General features: G+C 37.8%; 2 protein-coding genes across 7 annotated transcripts; one reads left to right on the forward strand and one right to left on the reverse strand.

Moving 5' to 3' along the window:
* The first annotated feature begins 1,365 nt into the window (after positions 1 to 1,365).
* On the forward strand, positions 1,366 to 16,549 carry LOC105263678 (ADAMTS-like protein 4). 6 transcript variants are annotated; one of them, XM_011300033.1, is made up of 17 exons: positions 1,366 to 2,065; positions 2,156 to 2,280; positions 2,317 to 2,514; positions 11,546 to 11,621; positions 12,143 to 12,294; positions 12,828 to 13,030; positions 13,257 to 13,429; positions 13,514 to 13,718; positions 13,791 to 14,066; positions 14,143 to 14,203; positions 14,273 to 14,499; positions 14,575 to 14,969; positions 15,048 to 15,218; positions 15,561 to 15,716; positions 15,785 to 15,961; positions 16,050 to 16,212; positions 16,275 to 16,549. In XM_011300033.1, the coding sequence occupies exons 2-17, from the start codon at positions 2,192 to 2,194 to the stop codon at positions 16,388 to 16,390; spliced, it is 2,838 nt and encodes a 945-aa protein (XP_011298335.1). In that variant the 5' UTR covers positions 1,366 to 2,065; positions 2,156 to 2,191; the 3' UTR covers positions 16,391 to 16,549. The 6 variants fall into 6 exon arrangements, with proteins under 6 accessions (XP_011298335.1, XP_011298334.1, XP_011298338.1 ...); XM_011300036.1 differs by lacking the exons at positions 1,366 to 2,065; positions 2,156 to 2,280; positions 2,317 to 2,514 and adding exons at positions 4,014 to 4,205; positions 4,281 to 4,432; positions 4,569 to 4,798; XM_011300032.1 differs by having other exon boundaries at positions 2,156 to 2,514.
* A 6-nt stretch (positions 16,550 to 16,555) lies between these two features.
* LOC105263677 (armadillo repeat-containing protein 6 homolog) lies at positions 16,556 to 18,556 on the reverse strand. Its single transcript, XM_011300031.1, has 5 exons — positions 18,235 to 18,556; positions 17,814 to 18,154; positions 17,412 to 17,707; positions 17,074 to 17,339; positions 16,556 to 16,999 (listed from the first exon to the last, which is right to left on the reverse strand). The coding sequence occupies exons 1-5, from the start codon at positions 18,349 to 18,351 to the stop codon at positions 16,628 to 16,630; spliced, it is 1,392 nt and encodes a 463-aa protein (XP_011298333.1). The 5' UTR covers positions 18,352 to 18,556; the 3' UTR covers positions 16,556 to 16,627.
* Positions 18,557 to 26,413: the final 7,857 nt, after the last annotated feature.

Consider the following 26,413-nt stretch of genomic DNA (forward strand, 5'->3'; position numbering starts at 1 on the left):
CACAGAGGGCATTAAAGCCCAATGTTTTTCTTCTTTCCAAAATAGTACCAGATGTCACGTTGAATATTGTTATTGATTTTGAACGGGAAGTATTTCTCCCCGTTCCATTTCGGAACAATGAGCAGAAAATAAAATTGATGGATAATAATAAAAGACGGGTATCAGTGCATAAATTCCAATTAATTCCGTTGACGAGGTGGGACATTGTTAGTCACTGAAGTTGTAAAGACTTTTTTTTTATCATTCGACAATTGGATTTTTTTTTTATTGGCAGCATATCTGATAGGGGATTTATATATTGGTGTACATCAATAGTGTATATGAGGCGTCGATCGAAAAGGTACAGATTGTGGGGGGTTGGGGGGGCATTTCTATAGATTGGGTGCGGCTTGGAAGCTCTTACAACGGAAAAGGCACATCCCGTGGCCTGTCAAGTGACAGTTGAGGATATACCGGGTGCACGAACGAGCGCGAGGTCGCGCGTCCATCCTCGCCCATCCGGTCAGATTCATCGCTCACATCATTTTATCCTTTTTTTACTTCTTTTTTCTCCTATTTTTTTTCTCCATTTCTCCTTATGTCAACCAACTGACGTACGTCATCTTATTCGTACTTAAAAAATCATTGCACTTAAAGTGCCTTAACCTCCCGTCAATAATACTAAGAGCCCTCCGAGATTTTTCGACGCTTTCAGAGACAATGCACGAGTTGTAAAACAATTAGTCAATTTGGTATTGTCAATGTTAATTATTATTTCAGGATAAGTGGGAGGTCTCCCCTTTGTGGTGATATCCCACGTGTGGTCCCCGTTTGTATATCCTAGATAATACTCTACGATTAATTTTACATTTCATTCTGATGACTGGATTTATGTCGAAATTGAATGAACATGAGGGTGTCGATATTTTGAATAAGTAGTGGATGTCAAAATATTCAATAGGTTTTGATGGGATGAATTATTAATTTAGTTCTGGTGAAAGTCAAGGTGGACATGCAGTTATAAAAATTATTCACCAGTGATAATCGATAGCTATCCCTCATATTTGACGAGCCATCATGTACCAAAGATTAAATTTGTTATCCAATAGCAATTCAATCATAGTTTGATTGCTTGACAAATTAAGGGTGGTTTATTGAAAATTACTGGGAAAATGGAGGATATGTGTAGAGATGAGGAATATTGGGGGGAGATAAAGTGAACAATTGAATTTTTGAAAGGAGGTGTATATAATAGCGATATGAATGGATGATATTTTTAAATATGGTCTCGATGGAAAATGGGGAGGTGAGTGGAGGTGGGTATGTACTAGGGGTATATATATATAGTGGTGGTAGTGGTCTACCATCTCCCACGCGTAACTGCTATCATTCTGGTTGCGGTAGCCTTCGAGGACGGTTCATGCTCCACGCGCCCTCACTCCTCTGCCGCTTTTCCTCGCGTCCACTTCTTCACCACCTCCTCTCATATTTATCCACCTTCATTCTCCCCTTAGCACGTGCCATCCACTATTCTTTATTATCCACAAACATGATGGTACATATCTAGATTAGATTCAATTTTTCGATAATAATTCGAAAGCTTTAAAATTATCTCCCGCCAGTTAGAAGAATTTTTTTTTTTTTCAAAACTCACGACTATCTGATGGAAATAAAAAAATCCAGTCTAATTGTCACGTAACGAAAAGTGAAAGAAATCCCGAGAATCAACTAGAAACTTTTTAGTGAATTGAATGAGTTATTCGGATTTTTATCATTTATTTATGAGGAACGTAAAAAGTGACTTGGGTTGACAGTTGAGGAATTTGTGATCACGGAAATAATTGTATCAGTGCTTTCACATCGATGGGTGACACTCGCGATTTCTCCTGTGCATCGCATAGAGCTATCGAATTTTCTCACGTTTGTTTTCCTTCTCGAGTTCCTTCTGGACCCAATGCATTGTGCAAAATTTTGCCAACTTTTTAATCTGAAATGCCGTCTGTGTTGTTATTAAATTGTCTGTTTGTGAGTCAAATGTGCTAACAAGAAATTGAGTGGGAAAGTTGTATCATGGAAATAATTTCTGGTGAGTCTATTGTTATTTAAAAAATTATTATCCCATCAGTCTTTATGGATTTTTTTCCGGAATAACATAAATTTTCATTTCATTCGGTAGGACATCATCTGATATCAGAGTGAAATATATAGAGCCATGGAATCTTCAAGAGATCCACGATGCGATTTATCACAGTGTCAAGCTGAGAACGGCAACTCCAGTTCCAGTTCCAGTTCCAGTTCCAGTTCCAGTTCCAGTTCCAATTCCAATTCCAGTTCCAATTCCAATTCCAGTTCCAGATCTAGCTCCAGCTCTAGCTCTGATTCTAATTTCAACTCCAGTTCCAGCTCCAGCTCTAGCTCCACTTTCAGTTCTAGTTCCAGTTTCAGTTCCCGTTTTAGTTCCAGCATCAGTTCCAGCTCCATCAACCGGAAGTTAAAATGCGATATACCAACGCATGGAATCAACAGTGGCTCACGGTAAGTGCTCACAATCTTTTCAATCTTGATGTGCATTTCACTAACCATTAAGAAAAAAAAATATCGCCAATCCGCGTCGATCGTGTGCGATGAAGAAGAAAACAATCCAATCCTAGATTTTCAAACATAAAAAATCCCTCTCCATTAAGAGCATTGACTCATAAAATAATCCACATTTAATTCCTCCGATAAATTCATGACGAACCCATAAAATGTAATTTCCTACTGATAAAATCACCAAGAAATAAACGCTTGATATTCAATTATGATGAAGAAGTCAATTAATTGAATCTATAGAAAAGGTGAATGGGTAATTGAATTATCGGAGCCCCCGTCCTTGTCCCTCTAGGCTACAATAGACGAATCAATCTCATCGGGTATTTAAAAAATATTTCGAAAGGGGAATTAAAGGGAAAAAATGTTGACCAACTCGTGCAATAGATAAGACCACATAATAAGACGCGCTCTGACTCGCGTGACTCGTCGAATCGATGGATCTTTAGAGCCAGGGAGAAGACTTACGGCTGTGGCACTTACAGTTCCGTTGGGATTCAATTTTACTTTTATTTTTTATTCTGCGGTATTAAAGCCACGTACGAAGATTGGAAAGATGCATAACAGAGAAGGCCATTTCCGTTCATCACTTGCTCCTGCATTATTTGAACTTTTAGCCGCAGAAACAACTCAAACTGATAAATGCACACACTCTTGGAGAAATAAATTTACCATACAATCGAGAAAACACCTCATAAACCAGTAAAGCGATGGTTATTCCATGGACAATGAAGAACCATACAATCGGTATTCAGAGAACATTAGGAAAATAAGCGGTATGATTTTTTTTCATTCGATCTATTTGCTTGATTTTTATTTCTACCTCTCGATTATCAATAGACTAATCAATAGAACATTAGAAATCTTACAATCAATGGTGGAGCTAATATCAAACTCCCTGTTAATAATTTTCAGGCTGTCACATTTTTCGGGAGTCTGACCCAAAGAACAATTTATCATTCATTATCCCGTAGTCCCAAAAGTTCTAAAAAGTAGAATTCGATTTTGCTTATTCTCGGTGGTCAATATAATGAATATAATGATATATTCGTAACATTTATTTGAAGTTGGGGGATTAGTGGAAATGAAAAAAATTGATTATGGAATCAGTTGATCAGTTGAGTTGAATAAAAGGACGTTGGGCTGTATGTGGACGTAGGTTGAACAGAAAGTTGTGTATTAAAAATAATAGGAGGAGTGTATGGATGAGAACTTGAGTATGAAGTGCATAACGATAGAGATAATGAAACGTTGAGGACCGATAGCCGTGGATAAACCGCAGCTCGTTGGCTCGTTGGCTCGTTGGCGGCTGTTGGGCTGATGAATCTCCGCCGGTGGCAAGCCATGAAAACTGACTATGAGTACAGACTATTTAACAATTTTTCTCCACTTGGCCTCCCTCCATATTACTTTATATTTTCCATTTCTCCCCCTTCACTGTCTGCCTTTTTTCACAAACCGGTGATTAGAAGTTACGCCTCTTCGGGTACCAACGGGGTATCGATTGCTTCGTTACTCGTTAATCGCTCGCACGTCTCGTCAATCAACTGGGATTCGACCTCACGTTTACCATATCTCCTTTGCTTTATAGAGATCACTCCAGTCTTTGTCTTGAATTCACTTTACTTCGAGTGCGAGTTAGTCAACTCAGGCTATTTCTCCTTCCTCTGTCTATTTAACTTTTCAAATAAAATCTTTTCTTTAATCTTCAGAGTTCACTTGGAAATCCGTATAAACATTTTTTTCACGGGGAAATTTCACTTATCTTGAGTACACTTGACCTAATTTCGTTGCGTACTATCTTTTTTAATATTTTGTAAGAAGTTGTGGAGGTACCTGTGATTACTCGGTCTACTATTAACCGGTGAGAGACTGTGGAAAATAGTCGAACAAACGAGATTGAGTGAAATTATTTATGTGAATAGTTAATTGGTTCAGAAATAGTGGGCAAATGTTTTCATACTTTTTTGTGAACATTCTCTGTTTTTTTTTTTTTTTAGTTTTAAAATTGTTTTCTCAGCGTCTCAGAGCGCAGAAGGGATGGCTCATGAACCCCATGGACATGTAATCGCTCATCACAGATATATAATGATGATCATGATCGGTCATTGGGCGCACTCTCGCCAAGTATCTAGAGCCCACCAATTTACCACTTTAAGACCGACACGAGAATTTAACGCTTCACAATGAGCCGCGAAACTCGAAAAGTGTGGGCGTTGAATGTTTCACGGTATGATAAGATCGTCAATTATCTGCGGATACATAAAAATAATACCAATTTGAAATATCGAATTATTCACAGGAAATAAAATAATCGGAAATACTTGCGACGTAAAAATAAAAAAAAAGAGAATAAAAATAAAAAAAAGCTCACACATTGTGAATCCCATCGCATCGCAAAAATTGCAGTAACTATGTAGGATGGATTAAATTAATCAATGAAACTTGAAATATGCAAATTTCACCGCACTTATGACACACCATTTAATTGAGAATACGAAACGGTGATGATGGTGAATATGCGTCAAGACTATATTCCTCGCCTTGATCCCGCGTTATGGACCGTCTCGACCCATCAGCTGAGCAAAAGACGGACGATGATCTCGCCAAAGGCTTTTGCCGCCTCTTCTCTCATTTTATCTTTTTCCATTTTCCCTTTTCGTTTTTCAGTTGTAATTTTTTTACTTCTATCCTCTTTTATAACGTTAAGGGCGTGACTGCAAATCGACGCAGGATGAGAAAATGAGCAAAGGAAAAGCGGATGGAGAGCGGGGTAAAAAAATATTGAACGGATGGCAAAAGTTCTGTGCAATCAGTTCAACATATCATATCATCAAGTGGAGTTTATCTTGAACACCAATGAAAATTCACATTGGGGACTCCTGCGATATCACTCTCGACGCCTCTGGAACAGCTATTACAAGGTCCCTCGATGGAGCTTGTAATTGCATCAATGATTCATGTCGCCTCCGTTACAATTCGATAAATAGAGATGAACCGAGAATGATTGGCATCTCTAATTAAATCAATGGCTTTATTGAATAATTTATAATCGATGTCTTTGATGTTGGTGTCGCGAATTAAATTTTTCATAGCAGCTTGACACGAGATGTATGAATTAAGAACATTATGCAATCGACAAACATCTTGTCATAGTGATCTCTTGGGGATATATCACACCACTTGGGGGTTATTGTGAATTGCGCCAGTGAGCGTGTAAAAGTGCACTTGAGCACCACACACGATGGTTATAATATTCTGGCCTTGTACATTATGTACTCGGCGATACTAAAACGGACAAGGGATCTGAGCGAGTACATGAGTTGTCCACTGTCAAGTTTAAACTGCCTTCATCAAACTTATCAGTAAATTCCAAAATAAAAACTCTAAATTCAATATTAAATTTGCTAAATAATCACAAATTATCAGTCTTTCACAGACAATATCTCATTTTTGCGGAGAATTAAAAGGTGACACTTGAAAATGACTATAAATTCCATGACATCATACCCGAGTGATGAATGCGCAATTAAATTAATGGCCTCTGATGAGGGATGATACAATGTACAATACCAAAAAAAAGTTGTGATTTTGTCTGTTGTTTCATTATGGGTCAACAAAGGGTGTGGCAATTTTCATGGATTAATGGTATTGTTCGTTGTCCGATAGAAAATTATGATCGCCATGCTGAGGAGTCTGGGACTGATCGACAATGAGATTGGGACTTGGGACTATAGGGACTTATAACGGTGTCATAACATGTGAATAGAAAAAGTCATTTGTATCTCATCGCCTCATCAATGCTCAATGTTTTCAACTTCTGAACTCAAGTATTCAATAATAAATACACTTACCAATTTATCCTTGAAATGTAACATTGGCTTCTGGCTATATATCCCAGGCTTTGGTTTACGCGATTTAATGCAGAACGGGATGGGGTATTTGTGGAATGGATTATTTATTCGTCGATGGCATTGGCAGATACCGTGAAATACCGAATTTATTTAAACAATACGACTTCCGCTGAAATTTTTCTCTCTCTGTTGATTTAATTCTTCTTCCAATGAAAAATATCAATAAGTGCACAATCAATGGTAAAATAAACTGAACTCAAAATATAATTACAACCTTCAATTCTCAACTCGTCTTGTATTTTTTTCTGTAATTGAACCGGAAGTGACGGGGTTTATCGCTCGTTGGAATTGTCTACGTGCGGAGAATTACAGATAGTTGAAAATAATAAAAATCTGCTGATTAGATTGAGAAGTAACTTTGCGTTAAAAAATCTAACGGGTATAACGTGACGCCAATCGGTAATGGAACATTTTAGTTAGAAAACTAGTGCCAGGGCGTGAAAAATGTAATCTGATGAAAGAATATTAGAGTGCAAATGCAATTAATCTTCATGTAGAGAGATGACGACGAAACTCGTTCATCAATCGGTTGTTTTACCTCGTGGCGTTTTTTTTCATTTATTTTTTTCTTTTAGGCTGCGAGTTTTGAGAATTCCCCATTGAAACGATAAGACATGATGCCAGGAGTTGCTACCGGCGGAATCGACCTCCCGTGTGTCTCATTGCAACGCATTTCTTTTCAGAACACATAATTACATGCTTTCGAAAGTCAAGAATTTAATAATAAAAATAAGTAATATCCCCGTAGTATTGCGTGCATATTTATATTCATCGATGGAATTTTTCCCGATAATTCTCATACTCTTCAATGATTATTCCTCCAGCAGAGGTGTTCATATTGTTCCACGAAGTCCTCGACTTCTGTTCTTAAATCATTTTCAATCCGTGCATTTGTTGAAAAATTATGTCTCCAAGAGATAAGAACGAATTAGATAAGAGAAAAGTCCATGTAACCGGAGGCATTACAAATAACAAAGTGATGTTGATAATTAATTTCAGGCGATTAATGATAATCAATTGGAATTTTATTCCCTTTCACCACTATTTCCGAATTCTATCGATAGCCAATTAACGTCGATGGAGTTTAATAAATTTATGGACAAGTGTCGACTGAGGTCACTACCAATTATCGGCCACTCTTTCCACATTCGTTCAACTCGAAGAGTGAGTGCATGACTTCGTTAAAAATTTACCGTAATCATGTAAATGCAATTGATGGCTTCATTCATTTTTGACATTACTGAATATTGAGTCTTCAGAATTTTTCTTCCAATACTATAACACTGAGTAAATTTGCGTTATCATATGGGAAGATAGAACTGATTGATTTTCTTAAAAAAAAAAAATTCTGTTGCCACCAATATATATTTCTTAAACGGAGATTATAAATTAAATGTGTTGGATTGATTTGCCCTGTGGCTCATTGACTGTTCGTCACGCTTTTTAATCCAAATTGAATGGGATAAAAGGGAATGTCAAAAAAAAGCCTTTCATACCGAGTCGTAAATGTAATAATCCATCTATCCTCGTCTAGCTTTAGCCTCCAATGTTCCTGGATTAAGATGCGTTGAGACGAGCTGTGAGAAGGCGCCGACACTCTTATCACGTAATTTATGATACTCCTAGGGTGAGGGAGGAATGTTTATGGTGTTCAGCTGTAACGGCCCGAAAAATATCTAGTGTTTCCGTCCGATGAAAGCTAAAGCGAAAATCTCATTTCTCATTCTTTCTCGTCTTTCCCGGTGTTCTTTTTTAATCATGAAAAATGAGGATTTTAAATAACAAAAATACAAAAAATAACAAAAAAAAAGAGGAAAAATTCAATAAACAATTGTTCCGTATATCGACACGGAGTAATCGATATGTAATTTCAAAGTATTATGCAAGCTCCATTATTCATTGATTTCACTAATTTTCTCAATTTTTTAAATGCAAATGAAAGCTTTATTGGATATTGATTCCGAAGGCATTTAATACGATTGCTTGAATACATTTTCTCTCGTTTCATTTGTACCTAATCTAATGGCCGATGACATTGGTTTTACGGTCGAACGGGTTCAAGATATCCGCAGACTTGACGGCAATTAGTTAACAAGTTACGATAACCGTGAGCGCACGGTAATTACAAAAATGATATTTTATTCTGTCAAGCCCGGAATAGAAAAATTTGGCGTTTTTTCTGTTTGAATTATTTTGACTTTTAGGGTAGATATAAAAATTGGAATTTTCAACAACCGACTTTTCTGTACCACAGGTCATAGATTAAATTGCTCTAGGGTACAGGGGCTTGCCCTATTCCATATTTTATAACTGGAAACATTGGTAGAGCGACACTTGTGGTGTTAAAACCCGGTTTATTCATAGGGGGCTGAATAAAGGGTCTTTGTTGGCAGACATAGTATGACAGCCAGATTTAAGACGAGGGACTACAAACTGAGAAAAATATAAAATCCAACTCCAACTCCTGTGGCATTTACCTAGAAAATTGTGAGTTTTAATTTGATTACTGTAAAAATATGAAAACAAGTGGGAATTTATGAGTTTTTCCGGACTCAATGGATTATTTTCTATCAGCGCGTGTGACATGGGAGAAATAAAATGGTGAGTTTAAAACGGAGAAAATAGAATGGCAGTGAGATTTTCAATGAGTGACACGTATAGAAAAAAAAAAGAATAAAAAATGCTTTTCGCCACGGGTGGGCTGTGAGCGAGTTTCAAGACATCACAGGCGTTAATTCAGTAATTCACTGGTCAAACGTGTTGACCAGTGGTTGCGAGGAGCAAAACAAAATCATGGCAAAAAACAGCGACAACAAGTGGATAAAATAGCTGAATTAAATAATCTCGATTGTAGAAAAATTGATGTACACGTTGTGAGTTGATTCAAGCACTTGGAAAATGGAGATGGAGAGATGATTAAGAGGGGCAAATCCCAGGAGCGTGAATTCCATTTTGTTGAAAATTATGTATAAGGGGTTCAATGGAGCGATGAATAAAGACGTTGATTGTCGATCATGCGAGATTACATCGGCCTCGGCTACTTTCAACAGGGAAAAGAAGCGAAAATATACTGGAAATGTGTGAACGAGGAGAGATGAAAAACCCGGTTTTTGAAAAATGGAGAAAAACGAGAAATGTGTCTTGCACATCCATTGCATGCACGGATGAACAGAATCACTTATACCACTTCATCTTTCGTCGAGTCTCTCTATATACGCTCTACACGTAATCCAATAGCTCGAGATACACTCGAATTCCAGCTAAATCTATCGAACCTCCGGGAGACTCACAATTTTGGAAGAAAGGATGAGGAGAAACTTTAAGTCTCTTTCTGAGGATCAAATGACGTGCTTCAGGGATAAAAGAGAGAGAGAGACCCCACAGAGAGCTTCGTGTGCCAGCGATAATGCAAATTTCATTGACACGAAAAATTTCAATTTCATCCTATTCTTCTTCCTTCATTCTCTCGAATAATATCATTATTCAAAAATTTATCACATATTTTATAATGTATTCCAACGTGGGGTGAGTGTGTGATGCATTTTCAATTGATTACTATGTGAAAACTTGTATCAGAATTTCTCAATTACACGGGGTGGATCATTTCACTGATTACTTTATTGATATTCACCTTGTCACTGCAGAGGAGGCTGATCACCGACACGGGGAGGGATTAAAAGATTGAAAAATCGTCGTACAGATTTGAATTTCAACGGGGCATGAGTTTTCAAGTCATCGTGTCCTGTGTCACGTGTCGAAATGCCTCATAAAAATTCACCGCATTCCCCCCGATGTGATAGTATTTTTTATCATTCACTATATCTATAATCAAAAAAACGTCATTATCGTAAATAGACATTAATTCGTAGACGATCGGGTTTACAATTAATTAACTCCATTATCGTTTCGAAGATCAAAGTTAATGACCACTTAAGTCGTGGACTTAGTTTGAGGACTTAATTTTGTGTTGAAATTAGTCGGGCCAAGGAAATGTTAATTGACCCCATTCCCTGGGGCATTTTTGCGCTTCACAAGTCGTTGAAATTTTTCCTTTCAAAATTCTTTCTTTTTTTTTCTCCTTTGGCTAGACGAAATGATGGAACGAGCCATTGAGGTCTCGAACTTCTTGTTCCATTACCCGGAACACTCGTGGATTTGCCTTCGGTGGGGTAATCATTCCATCTTGACGTGATTCTTCGCGCTTCACACTTTTCTCCTCTTTTTTTTAATTCATATATAGACCGACTCTGCTTTTTACCAAGTCAGATAGACAATCTATAATATAACTGAGCACATGCACACTGGCCTGCAATAAGGCGTCTGGATTGAACTCTTTGGCGAACTAAACAATGCCAGTCTTGTTTCAACCAAGTCGCAACGTCACAGATGAATCATTTTACTTTTTCAATCGATTGAAATTCCAAATCAAACAAGACATCCACAATAATTCCCTCTCCTCTCCACCAATCATCAATATAACGAATCGTTATGATATTCAAGTAATTCAAACCGTAATTTAAGTTCAATTTTACTTACATATTATCTACTACTATACTATCATTTATGGTAGCAATGTAGTGATAGCTCTCTTTGAGAAATGGATATAAAAATATTTCACCAAAAAGGAGACGCAAATTCTAATATTGAGAGCTATCGAAGAGATTACGCCATTTCTTTTTGGTTGAAAACCCGCCTCTTCGGGTTCGTGACTCGGGATCTAGCCACCACATGTATAAATCATGCATCCGTAACGAATGATTAATTAAGGCTTTCCGAGAAGGCGTAACAAGTGAAACATTATTGGCGCTTAGTGGCACAGTTTGCTCAACTTGGCTGCCATCACCCCTAATGCCCCATGTCCAACGAGATTAATGAAAAAAAAAATCATAATAGAGTTCATATGAGTCTCTACTACAATTATTTATTAATATTCAAGGTTTCTTCATTAGCTTCACCGTCTGGTATTTTAATTTGTGGTGCTTAACACGTTGTATGTCACAATTTATGGCACTGGTAATGGATTAATAAAGTTTCATGAATATGGGAATTTTAATTTGTTGCAGATGGATTTTGTTGTTGATGGTACTGTCGACGGGATCAGTGGTTCGTTCTTACGTCCCGGAAAACTATCCAATCGAGGTAAAGTTCATCAGTGATAATGATCAGATACTATAATTACTGGTAATTCTATTGAGGGTGGATATAACTATCAGGCGATGTTGAATTGATGGTGGAAGATTGCAATGACGTTTCAATGCACGTAGAATTACATGGAAAAAATAATTTGGATCAATTCCAATCGGAGATCGGAAGATAATTGACGAAGCGATGCGTATCAGCGGCATTACGGCATTACGGCATGAGGAATGAGAGTCTCTTTAGCTTAGCTTTGGAACGGCAATTGCTTGTTCATTCAATATGATTAAGTCCCTTCTTTATGCAGTCAACAGTACACGTCAGTCAAATGAGACATCATACGTGGAAATCGTAAAGTGATTTACAAGTGTCAATCGTGATGGCTTCAATCAATCAATTGATTTGCACATAATTTTTACAGAGTCTGTTGAACCAGTGGGAATTATTGAATCAAAAAAATTAATGAAACAATATATCAAAAATAGAATATATCATATATATCTTATGTCGCACTATTTGTTTAGGTTTATCACATGCTCCAGGAACGATCTCAATATGGAATTGGTCGTGATAATAGAATACGAGGAAGCTGGGGACCCTGGAGCTCTTGGAGCGAGTGTTCAAGACCCTGTGGGACAGGCGTTCAATCACAGGCACGAGAATGTACTCCACCACGGTAATGACACCACGCGAACAATCTTATCAATTCATTGGTCAATCACCACTCCTCTCTATGTAAATTACGATTCATTAATCTTCTTAAGTATCATGAGGGATTTAATTCTCTCGGGAGAGATTTTACAAATTATAGACTCCGAGTCCGGTGACCATAGAATTCACCTCCTAGACATACATTCGGTTTTCCATGGCAGCAATAATACCAAGTGTGATGGAAAAAAGGCATGTGAGCCGTAATGACAGGAGGCGCCAGGAATTTTTTTTTCTTCTTCATGTCCATTTCAATTTTTTCTCCCTGGTGTACCTACACCAAGTGTTTATGTGCTCTCGATGACCGGCCTGGCTTTCCCGGTCATCAATAACAAGTGTTTCTCTTGCGTTGCAGTCGCTCAGTATGTGTCTGTGTGTGTATCTTTCATGAACTTGTTTTCAATATTTTTTCATGTCTCAAGGCGAATAATTAGAGTCAATTTATTGCTGGCTTGAATAAACTCGAGAGATTTAATATTTCATCAATTTTCCTTGTTCCAGAGGCTTGAGAAAAAGGAGTTTACTAAATAAAGTGAATGCAACTAGTCCAAAGCCGATTTGCATTGGTACACATAAGAGATATCACATATGTAATACTCACGAGTGTACGAATTACTCGGGGGATCCTCGAACTGAGCAATGTGCTAAGTACAATAATAAGATGTATAAAGGACAGAGTTACAACTGGGTGCCATTTTTAAACGGTAATAATTCCCAATTGCTAAATAAATTCTCGCTTTGTGGTGACACTATTCTGCAACTACTCTGCAACAAATTATTCAGAAAAATTTAAGGGGTTTTCTAGCATACGTAGTATTCACAATTCAGATAAATTATGATAACGATAATTTATCATTGGTATGCAATAGCAATTATATTGAGCACAATACGAATGCAATATTATGACGAATGAGTTGTTATGATTTATAGCACCAAATCCATGCGCGTTAAATTGCCGTGCAGTGGGTCAACGATTTTATGCGACACTCGAGTCCGAGGTGATCAATGGTACACCATGCGATGGTCCCAATCTTCGGGGCAGAAGTACGGGTTTAACTATTGATCATACCGAGCAATGGTTGTGCGTCGCTGGACAATGCAGGGTAAACACTGTGTAATACTCAACGCTCCAATCCTCTTCATCCGTCTCTCTTTCATTTTTGATTTTCATGTGCAATATACATTAGCCAGTGGGATGCGATGGAGTGATTGGATCCGGAGCTATTCGGGATACCTGCGGTGTTTGCGGTGGTCAGGGGAGAGGATGCAAATTATTTGAGGGAATTTTCATGGAGCCTGTTCTACCGAGAGGTCATCAGCCCATCACCACCATCCCCCGGGGTGCCATGTCACTCAATATCTCGGAATTACGATATACGGGAAATTTTTTGGGTAAATACTCACTGGTTTGTTTTTTTTTATTACAGAATTGCACAGATACCCGATTTTTGAAATTTTTTGTAGCTATGCGAGGTGAGAATGGAAGTTATATATTGAATGGACCGAATTCAGTGAGCCCAAGTGGCATTTATAAAACGGCTGGGACGACTTTGAAGTATCAAAGGGGTGATAAAGATCGAATGGAGAGTATATCAGCGCCGGGACCGCTGAATGAGTCATTGAAAATTGAGATTTTATTTCACGAGATGAATCCTGGGGTTTTGTATAAATACATGTTACCAGCACCCGAGGAGATACCCGAAGACAATGCCATCATAGCTCCACCTCTTTATGCACCAGGTAAATTGTAATTAACAGTAAAATTGTTATCGCTTGAAAGAAAATTTACGTGTCAGTGGATTTATTTGTTGGGCAGGCTCTGGGGTGAGTAAAAGGATCGATACGACTTTAATAGGCACTCCATCGATTTCCGTAAGGTAATCATTCGAAATTTTAAATCTAAAGTTGAGAGGCATGAGACTCCAGTGAAATTTATGCTTTGACAGTGGGGGCAGGCAGCTTGAAACAACACTCACGAGAAATCAGGTAAAAGAAGAGAGTGACGAGTATAGAAATGCAGAAATGAAATTCTCACCAACAACTGTGATGGCAGGAGATGCACCAACCAACATCAAAAATGCATCTGCCAACAAGAAAAAGAAGAAACAGAAAAAACGGACATTCGCGTGGAGAATAATGGAATTGACACCGTGTACAAAATCCTGCGGGGGAGGTGAGAATAAATTATATTGAATATTGAAATAAATGTTTTAGCCAATTTTGCATTATTTGTTGTGAAATTGAGCAGGTATGCAGAGTGGAATATTCAAGTGCGTGAGGGAGGAAACGCAGATGATAGTGGCCAATGGTAGATGTAGAAAATTAGTGAAACCCGATTCGCCGAGGGCATTGCAGTGCAATGAACATCCTTGTCCAGCTGGTTGGAGAGCTGACGCTTGGACCGAGTGTTCTGTCACCTGTGGCACGGGTGTGAAAACACGACGCCTCGAGTGTATTCAACATTTGAATTCCAAATTGACAGTACGCGTAGCTGCAGGTGCCTGTCCTCAACCACCGGACTTGAGTACAGTCACTTCGTGTACAGGTCCACCTTGTCCAAATGTCCAGGTCCGTCAGATGAGCCACATGACCAGCCATCAACGGGATACCACACCCAGATGGCACGTTGGCGCGTGGAGTTCAGTGAGTTCAAACTATAAAGAATAAAAATCAACACTTTTTTAAAGAAAAACAATGAGCCATTCATTGAACTGTATTCAGTGCTCATCAAGATGCGGAAAAGGCGTGAGAAATCGAAGTGTCACCTGCATCACGACCCGTCAGCCCTGTCCTCAGTCGACAAAGCCCGCTGATGAGAGACCTTGTGAGACAGCGTGCAATACCTCTCAGAATCAAACATCTGTATGGCTGTACTCCCAATGGTCGTCAAAGGTAAAGAAAAAAATCCAAACTCTCACAGCAAAATCTCAACGCTAGCTAAAGCATCTGTGTAAATATACTTCGCGATTCAAACAAATCGTAGGCACGACGAATGGAAAGGTATAAAAACATTGAAGCCCTTACGGCCAAAATATTTCAGTACAAACACATCTGTATATATTGATTAAATATTCATATATGTATTTACTCTCGGATAGTTGTTCACATATTTGAGTATATTTCCAAATGACTCGCGGAAATAGATATCCATTGAGAGGCTTGAGTGAAAACGGAAAATTACACGAGTCTACCTTCGAGATAAGAGATGTTAAGAAATATCAACGATTTTTATAGTGTACAGTGCAATATGACCATGAGATAGAGACGAGGAAAATAGCCTGCAGCGATGCCAACGAAACATTGTGCGACGAGGGGAAAAAGCCAGTTGTTCAGAGGCAATGTTCAAAATCCCCTGAAAAGGCCAAGTGGTTTACCGGTCCATGGTCATCGGTAAATATTTTTCTCTTTCTTGGCAGAAATCATTTTGAATAATTCATGAAAAATATAATATTTTCAAGTGCTCCGTCCAGTGTGGCGAAGGTATCGCCCAGCGCGATGTGATTTGCATCGGTAACTCGTCAGGTGAATCAAAAATACTTTACGAAAGTAATTGCACATCACCGAGGCCGCACGCCGAAGAGGCCTGCTACATGCCACCTTGTACACCCGAGTGGTACATGTCCGACTGGAATGAGGTATTTTTTCTCCTCTTATTTACATGTTTACTCGTATTCCCCACCCCCCATTTCTCGTTGTCAATGATGCTCTGACGTCTTTCCTCAGTGTTCGGCTTCCTGTAATGGGGGCATACAGGAGAGAATTGTGATGTGTATGGCGGAGGGTTTGGAAACGATAGGATGCGATGTGAAGAGCGAACCGATGAATCGCCAGTTTTGTAATACACAAACGTGCGCCAAGGATTCGTACGCTCATAAAATCCCTAAAAGTAGGTGATTTTTAAATAATTCAATTGACTCACGTCTATCATTATTATTTTATCTATTTCAGAGGTTCATCCTGCTGACGGATGTGTAGACAAATATCCAAACTGTCAATTGGTAGTAAAGGCTGGCTTATGTCGAATTAAATACTACAAACATTCGTGTTGTGGTTGTCGCCATTAATCCTTTCAATTTCAATTAAAAAGACAGATTAAAAAAAAATAACAATTGTAATTGAAAGTCTGACTCTGCCGTAGCGTATAGATTTTTTTTTCTTTTGTGATGAAAAAAAAAGTCAAAGTATTTCTACTAATTTAATAAACTGTTAAATATAATAAACGACGTGTGACTTATAATTTTTATGAAAGAAATGAGGGCCTTAATTATTCTCGTTGGTTGAAAAATAATTTTGACATGCTCTCAGAATGATTCATGGGTTAGTGCACCTCCTTTACCAGTCCATTGTTCTTTCAAATCAACTTTAAGTCCAAGGTCTCTTAGCGCAGCTCGAGCATCTTCGGCTAGAACTGGATGATTTTTTATTGCATTTCGAAGAACTGCATCAACTCCGTAGGCGACAAATTCACGCGACTCAGCTTTATTTCTCACCGACATATTTCTTATTGCCCAGGATCCTTGTCGTAGTACACTCAAACTCTTTGGAAACTCTTTCATAGCGTCAATAATTATTGATGGAGCACCGCAGTCGTAGAATACTCCAGCATTTGAGGAACTCCGAAGCGTCAGAGCAGAAATACAGGATAATGCCGCTGAAGCAACACTTTCTGAACTCTACAATGAAAGAAGTATTGAATTTTACAAATATATTATTAATTTATACAAGTTTATGATTGTGGACAAGTTACCTTGAATCTACCAATGCTGGAGACAATCAAAGGAGCACTACCATTTGTGACAATATGAACTTTCACATTGTCATTGCCTGCGAGGGCCTTGAGTAGCTTCAGGGCCTGCCAGTTCAATTTCTCTGTGTCAGGGTAATTGATCATTACATCGAGGATGTATGTCAAACCACCTGCATCTTCAACGTCTTGACAAAATTCATTCCTAACGATGAGGGATGCCATCGTCAGCATGAGATCCCCAACCACTGCTTCGTCCTCTTTGAATACTGTGAAAGTAAAAAAAAAATAATAAAACTAATTTGAAAAAAAAATTCACTCCGTTCTAATGGAATATTTACTTTTTAATAATTCCGTGAGTACAGTGAGCAATGCTCTGGCCATTTGAGACGCGTGCTCATGAGCTTTTCCATATTCATGTCTTATGTCATCATCGAGAGTCAAACTTCTCAGCACTCCACAAGCATCTCTCAGCTCAATGTCACTTTTATCCTCCTTTTGTAGAATTTTATTCATTCTCTCGAGAATTCCACCGTTGAATATCGCTTGTCTGTTCATCTCGTGTTTAATGCAGCATTGCTTTATCCAGCGGAGGACAGTTTGTATCGTTGGTACATCTGATTGTGAATCAAGAAGTCTGCAAGTAAAATATATTCCCGAATAATAGAATTAGTATACCAAAGAATACGATGAAGTTATAAAATTTGTCAAGATAATTGCTGTCTAATGAAAAATATTCTTACTCAATTTGTAATTTGACGCCACGATCATCCAACAGATCAGGATGTCCAGTCATCAGCGAGGTCATGGTCTTGATAGCTGTTCTGAGAATATTCAAATCATCTCCATTCTTCATTCGTTCTATGAGATCGAGCAGAATATCATACGCCATCTCCTTGGCAGCGTACATCCTTCTGGCAATATCTCTATCTAATTCAGTCTTAAGTTTTTCGAGTACCTCAGTAATATCATCACATTTTTCATCCTTCAACGAAGTGGATATTTTCTTCAAGCAGTTCTTTATCACATTAGAATTTTCACCAGTGATCACCAGGTCTTTGATAATATTGGTCAAGTCAATTCCCTGATTTTTCATTAAAATAACAAAACGTATAAAAGAACGAAATCCATTTTTCAATGTTTAAAAATTAATTTTGTTCTTACCTGAGCTTCGAACTGCTTCACAGCATCTTCAATAGCCTCTTGTGGTGTCATAGCTAAATCCTCAATATTCTCCTTCACCACTTCGTCGTAAGTCTCCTGTTTAATCACACGCACCATGATTACTGAGTCACTGACTCTCAAGTTGTTCTTTCAATTCTTGATCGTGATTCGACCCGAATCGCCATAAAAGGCTTGAATTGGTGGGCGAATCTCGTGCATTTATGGTGTCACACACCGGTCTGGGTCTGCTCATTTCTCAATGACTTCTTTTTTCGTTTTTTTTTTCCACAACGAGCGACGGTAAACGGTGAATAAACCCAAAATATATACCACATGCCCATGTGGTCTCCGGTTATCGCAACAAGTGTGAGATGGCGTTAGTGGTTCCACCATTTTCAACAAATCATCCTCAGTTTTCAACAACCGAATTAACATCACGGTATGAAACAATTAAATTATTCATTCGATGGGAGATAATAATATTTTAAATTGTGATTATGTATTTCTAAAAACAGCAAATCTATTATCTACTCAAAACTTCATCTTATTCCCGCTATTTTTTGAGGTAGACCCAAATAAGAAATGGCGGAGTTAATCCGGCAGCTCGGTTCGTGTGCCATCTTGTCGCTGATGTTTTCGTGTTAACTAAAGGTACAGAATAATGAAGTAATTAACGCATAATAATAATAACAATAATTATCAGCAATAACGGTGCAGTTGATTATCTTTAAACTGATGAATTACAATATTGCAAGTTGTACGCGACGGAAAAATTATTTTTTTGAAAAGCAAAACTTGAATTCATATTTCAATAATAAATACGCAATGCTGATTTTACGTACGGTTGTGGAATTGTGAAAATTACAAGAGTTACATTACGAAATTGATCATTACCGACTCATTGATAAGTAAGTAAGATGGCGGTTGTGTCATCCAGAGCCGTCTTGAGTTTCCGAAAATGAATTTAAAGTGAATTTATTTAAAAATTCGTGGTACGGAAGGAAATTTGGCATGACCTTGAGACCGTGCAAACCGCGGCCTTTTTCATTCAACACTAATGAGTGATGGGTAATTTGAGATCTTATTATTATATATAAATATGGTCATTAGATATGATCTGTTTTGCTATTAGATTATTTGTTAAAAAATTGATGGGCTCAAATGATAAAATGAATAACGGTTCATATTACCTCTATTGGGATTATATAAATATTTAATTACTTTTTGAATAATTCATTATGATAATGCATGCATGGGGATTGCAATTCGTTTCAAGATTTCGTCAATTATGCGCGAGGGGTTTTTTAATTCGTTGAAACAGTTATGATAGGGCACACCCTCTGCCTCTTTAATCTTTACATCACGACTTTTTATAATTAATTTAGAGCAATGCAGCTCTACCTATTAATGCACGTAGAATGGTATTTATGGTTTAGTGGACACGTCATAATGGGTTGTTCAAGTTATAAAAGCAGAATCTTAAGTGAAACCATGAAAAAATGGTGAAAACCCCTGGGAAAATTGTGGAATTTTAACCGCTCAACGATTATTCGTGGATGGTGTAATTTTAGTGCAGGAAATACCGCTGCATTGCGCTTCATACTGTGGAATTTTTTTGCTTCACGTCGAGGAAGTAATAAAAAAGAGGGATTCTAGTTGACGAGAAAAAAGTTATGACAAAAGAGAAAGAGAACAAAAAGTAGTAAAGCTAAACTGTTTCTGATAATTTTTCCGTAAAGTAATGTGCGAATAGAAGAAATTAATTCTTCTTTGTGATGATGAAAAAACATCAAAGGAGAGGATTTATTAATAACGCAGACGCGTGTTATTTTCCAGGCAACTCTGTCAACTCGAGGAGAAACTTCTTTTTTTATAATTACAGCAAAGCGTAATGATAACTTTAGCTGCATCGACGATACTGTGCTACATTACGCAGAAAAAGAAAAAAAATTAAATTTTCCCAATGGCACAATGACTGGCCGAACGAGGTCTGAATTAAAAATTATTTTTTAATAGCGAGCATTCTTCACTCGGGAATATAACTTTTACCCTTTTTTCCAACGCAAAAACTTACACGAAGAGAAATATTTAATAAAAATTACACGTCTTTTGTGGTTGTATTAGAAAATTTTCCGCAATTGTCATAATTTCTATTTATAGTCACAGAATTTTTCTGGTTTTCTTAATTCCGTAATTTTTATGTGAATTATCTGTGATAAATGACGATATAATAAATTAGGATAGAGTTCCGTAATTTTTACCAAATATTTCCCTCCACACTGAGAGAAATATTCAATAAAAATTACGTGTATTTTCCGTAATTCTGGAGCGAAATGTGGTTCTCGGAAATTTTGCGGAACTGTCACGTAATTTTTATCTAACGTCGCGGAATTTTTTCGCGGTGATCCGTAATTTTTATCTGAATTATCGGTGAAAAATAACGATACCGTGACTTAAATTTTAAAATTTTTCGAATCAACTCCATAATCGGTAAGTGAACTGAAAGTTCCGTAATTTTTACTAAATATTTCTCTCCGTGCATGTACAGACCCAGGGAATATTTTTTCAACGGCGGTATCACGAGTTTTAATTATTTCATGTTGTTACCGGGCTTGGCGAAATGTAAATACAATAGAAGCAATAGAGCTCGAGACAACGAGATACACGACAGAGTGAAGATTCGCTATGTTGGCCAGTCATGGTCCAACGTGAACGTCGCTCCGACGATCGTATGCATATGCAAATTCAAACTGAACAGACCTCTGCATTTGTGGCCTTCTCCAGTGTTACACCCCCTCTTTGCCACCCACTTCACCCCATAACCATTTCTCACAGCAAGGACCTGTGCCCCAATCGCGTTATTCCTGCCTAGTGACTTCTCGACCAAACCTGCCGCGAATATTACTATTTGATTATTTATTATCCCTCGCCCACTATTTATTCATTTTATTTCACTTCACTGACCCCAATTTCACCCCAATCTCACTGCCATTTTCGTAGTTCATAAGATTCCTCTGGCAATCTCATCATGACGGTCGTAAATTGCAACCTATTTGGAATTTACGTATTTCGGGTACAGGCTGGAAGACCCGCCTTGAATACCACGAGGTGATTTCAAACTCTGTTGACCAAATCACCACTTCCGTCACTTAGGCTCCAGTAGTTCAACTCCACCTACAGTCAGACCCGTTTATTACACATTCATCCAATGGAAGATTATGAAAATTCACCTGGGAATTGAGTGATGAACGAGAGTTTTCACAGTTTTCTTCACAATCGACTATTTATCATTCCTTTTTTCATATTTGTTACTAGAAACAAAGTGTCAAGTGGAGAGAACGAATAAATTTATTCCTCGCTGGCTCTCAATCTCAGGAAAATTTCCAACTATTAAAGAGAACGGAATAATTGAATCCGATTGAAACTCCAAATTAATTGATATTTAATTGAAATAAAAGCTGAAGGCGATTATATTTAATCCTGCAGATTATCCCAAGGTTTATTCCCCCAGAAATGTAAATAATTAGAGGTAGAAAAACAAGTAAAAGGAGAAGAGAGTAAAAACGACATTCTGTATGCCGATGCAGTTGTATCGCAGTTTATCCCAGGTTAGCAGTCAGTGGCAACATACCAATTAGCCGTTTTGCATGGCAACTCAGCATGCACAGTTGGTGTCGGATGCACATTTTCTTCTTAACGTAGAAAAAAAAAGAAAAAAACAAGGCCCCAGGGACAAACACCGAGGTGAAAAATACAGGAATAAAAAGAATAAAGAGCAACAGCGAAAGAAGAAGAACAAAAACTGTGAGAATGAGCTACAGTACAGAGTCTCAGGCGACCTCTCAACATGATAGATAACGTCGTAATTCATAAAGCTACGTTACTAGGTCGTCATCCTTTTGGTGGATATGGTGGTGGATATGAGGAAAGTGGGCACGACGGCTAATTTTATAAATCGACCAGTTTCCCTCCGTCGGGATTATCTGTTGCATTTTTGATAATTATTATCGGTGATGTAGCATGGAAAATGGGTGAAAATATGAAATTATTACCGCGAGGAGAAATTTATGGGTGAGAGTTATCGAATAGCGATAGCTGATGAATTAATTCATGAATGTGATGAGAGAATAGGAGCTGAACCTGTCTACTTATACCGGCAAATAGTCGAAGGGCTTTGGAAGATATAAATTAGCGTGGGAGTTTTGGGTCGAAGGTATTGCATTTAAGGGTAGTTGAAAATGAAGGGTGATAAATGGCGGCGTTTGCGCGTGACAAGCTTAATTCACTAGCCTCTTACTCTCTGTGTATATTGTTGAAAGGTTGAGAGAGGAAGAGGACTGTTAAAGTCACCAAGGATTGTGCGCATAGAGGAATAGAGAGAGAAAATGGGGAAGCAGTCTATGGCAGATGCTATCCTAAATTCGGATTACACCATCAGGTAATCCGATTGCAGATATTGCACGTGGAGAGCTCTTGATACCAATGGGAGTTCTATTAGCCCTGGGGATTGATACATACCAATCATAGTCTCAAATTTTTCATTTTTATTACTCATGACACATATCATTGCGGAATTTTCATTGGAGACTACGTTCAAGTGCAGATAGTGAAAATAGAATTAACATGGAGAATTTCCAAAATAATTTGGACTCTTTCGATTCGCTCGGACGAATAAAAACTCGATGGCTCATTTTTTGACGTTTTCAATCCCCGGAATTATCTGAAATTCTCGCAATTTTCCGTGGCTTATCATGAATTTTATTATTCAAAAGTACTCTTAACACTAACTGATCCCCACATCGGAATTGCAAATGATCGATTGAATCGTCGCCCTCAGTATTCAACTTGAGATGGTATATATATGGCAGTCCCATCCCAGCGACTAATTTGATTCTGTGGAAGATCAGGGACTCGATTATTCCGCGTGGTCGAGCCTCGGTTGCTTGGGTGTGCACCACTTTCGTCACTTCTCACAAAGTACCTACTTTATAGGTACTCCCAATACTCTTTCCTTCGAGCCCACATCTAATGCCCCATCAGCGATAAATTTCCAATAATCTTTAATATTCATGATTATCCAGAACCGTTAAACACCTGTCACCCAGTGCTGAAGGGATACATAATCTCAGGGTCGAGTACTGTCTAAATCCGTCTCTTGTGGGCTCATGTTTCCCTCGGTATATCACCTACAGCAGTCTCATCGGCATTATCATCATGAATATTCACTCTTCAAGAAGCATGCATCCTCCATCACAGGCAGTTGAAGGATTTTCACGTAATCTCCATTGTCATATATAATGCCACTCGAACAAATTTCTGGCGATTCTCCTCTATCGTATCCTTTCCGCTTTATCCTCGATCAATTTCACTCAAGACGTTCAATCCGTATTTTATAAATTCATTAACTCATTTTCCAATTAAGTTCCAATCATTTCAGGGCAAGTACATTTTCTCCGCTTGTTAAAAATTTATTTCTACGAGTGCTCAAGCTTTCTTAGGACTTGCAAGTTTCGTTCCCCTGGAACGAAAAAAAACCCAACTTTTGCAATTTAAATAACGCAATATTTAATTCGTATATATCGTTTTTTTATTATTCACGCAGTATATTGGATTAGGTCATAGCTGAAGCACAAGTTGTAGAACAAGTTTATGTTTCTGTGATGATTAAAAGTTCCTTTAGCCGGGTATTATTGACACAGGTGAATGTAAACAAGCGCTAGATGCATCTAAGAAATATTTGAAATTGTCAGAGGTAGAGGGAGAAAGAGAGTCTGTCCAATTAGTGACAACACGTTTGTGCACATATTGTTCACTGGGGACAGAGGACAACTGGTTGGTTGAATAAGAGTGGACGAGTAAAGGGTGGGGAGGAATGAGTTGAGGGGTGAGTGAACGAGGTTGAACGAATGAAGGTGAAGAGGGTTAGACATATACCTAAGGCCCTGGTAACGAATTCTGGACACGTATGAGCCAGAGGTGAGTACGAATGTATCCACCAGGAGAAATGAAGAAAAGACATTTCTATATTCTATACATTCGCTGAAAAGAGACTGGTATCGCTGGTAAGAAATGGAATATATATGGTAGTGATAGCAACGATTTTTGGCTACTGCTTTGTGCTTTCCTTCTTTTCCTGTATCACAGATTCTCATCCACAAGGAAATCCAAACTTACCCCACTAACACTTCATTTTTTTTTTCTACCATTTTTTGTCTGGCGACTCTCCACTTCTTGAGTCTTTCTCATTCATAGAGTCACAAGATCCCCTAGGAAAAGCCTGTCCTTATGGGGGAGATAGTGTCGATATAGTTGGGGTGGAGGAATATATACCGAAATTCAACGCCTTAGGAAGATATTCCTCAAAATACGTACATGTCACGTGGAATAAACAGAGGGCATTGTGCAAATTCAATTTTTCCATTTGTTTCTTCAAATAAATGTTTCATTTCTTTGCTACGATTGGTTTATTTTATGGGATAAATATTTTTTTATTTGTTCGATAATCCGAGTTCTCAAGCAGGAATGAATTTTTATACTGAATTAATGTATAGAGCAGGCAAATTGTTCGGGAAAGGAACTGTGATGAATAGGAAAGAGAGCGATGAGAAATGTTTCATTGAGGGGATATTTCTTCTGCCAAATGATGTAATTAAAATCTTTTTTGTGTCATTCAAATGCTCAGTGAGTGAAACTTTAAAATGTTGAATGAGTGAGGAGAGAGTGCTTTATATTGAGGGAACTAATCGGCTAAAAAGGGTTTTGCAGTAACGTTTCTTATTGGTAATGCTTCCATACCTCCTGAAAACGCACTGGAAACGTCTTTACGTTCAGTGCTACTCGGCTTTTTCGGTAATATCTACAAATTGGATTTTTATTCCAGTGGTATATTGAGGGTGGAGCTTTCCACTGATGACTATAGCGGTTTGTGATTGACGGAGGTACTGAGACTCCAGGAAGTGATGGCACGGATAAGAATAGAATAAGTTGTATAGAAATAATTGATAGTTGTCTATATCAGCAGGGTCTTTAATTTTGCAAGTTTTTTTTTGGAAGCAGTCCTTTTGGTAATCAGTCCAGTCACGTAGATTCGTAAACTTCATTTCCACAAAAGCCACTGGCTAACAAAGCATGACATGCGAAATAAAGGAATAAAAATTATTCTACAAATAAATGTAAACCAATAGCATTTGCCAATGATATTATAATACTGTAATATTTAACAATTAATATTGTATTATCTATTTATATTGGCATTTTTCACTGAGTTCAATTAACTAGTCGGTGAATAATTTTTGCAATTATTAATTAGTGGTGGATAAAAGCCGAAATAAGTAATCTGGTTCTTGCACATTGTCCACTCACTTTTTGTCTGTTGATGGCTTCTCGTAACCTCCTCACCCTGGTTTTTTAGTCTTCTTTGTTCCACTTGGACACTCGACCTTGCCTCTCAACCCACCCAACACCCAACATTCCCCTTACTCCCTTTGTACTACTCATCCTCCCCACTTGTTATACTTTTTCATCTTTCCACTGAGTTTCACTTCACATCACCAAAAGAGCTGTTTTGTCTTTTCGATAGTTAGTGACATTTCCCTTTTTAAAAAAAGCAGGTAACGTTTTTTGTAAGCTTCTTTCGGTGCATAGCGAAGCTATATATATGTATAATGTATAATATAATATAATATACCATTTTTATAAAATAATTATTTGTGTAAGAAAAAAAATATTGTATTTATATCGATATTAGTCCAAAAAAGATTGAATTTAATTGAGGGATAAAAATAGAGGTTTTTTCATTAGGGGTAGATGGATATCCTCCATCGTGAAAATTCCCGGGGAAACTCGTGAGTTCTGAGTAGGGAAAACATTTCAGTGAATACCTCCTCAATTCTCATGCTCCCCTGATACTTTTTGAAAAATTTTAAATTTTTAAATTTCCGTGAATACTTCCTCGGGTTTCATGTTCCCCTGATACTTTTTAAAAAATTTCGAATTTTCACATTTCAGTGAATACCTCCTTCATTTTCATACTCCCCTGATACTTTTTTGAAAATTTTGAATTTTTCAATTTCAGTGAAAACCTCCTCAATTGTCATGCTCCTCTGATACTTCTTCAAAAATTTTGAATTTTTCAATTTCAGTGAAAGCCTTCTCAATTGTCATGCTCCCCTGATACTTT

The sequence above is a fragment of the Fopius arisanus genome, unplaced genomic scaffold (assembly GCF_000806365.1).
Source record: "Fopius arisanus strain USDA-PBARC FA_bdor unplaced genomic scaffold, ASM80636v1 scaffold00016, whole genome shotgun sequence".
Lineage (NCBI taxonomy): Eukaryota > Metazoa > Arthropoda > Insecta > Hymenoptera > Braconidae > Fopius > Fopius arisanus.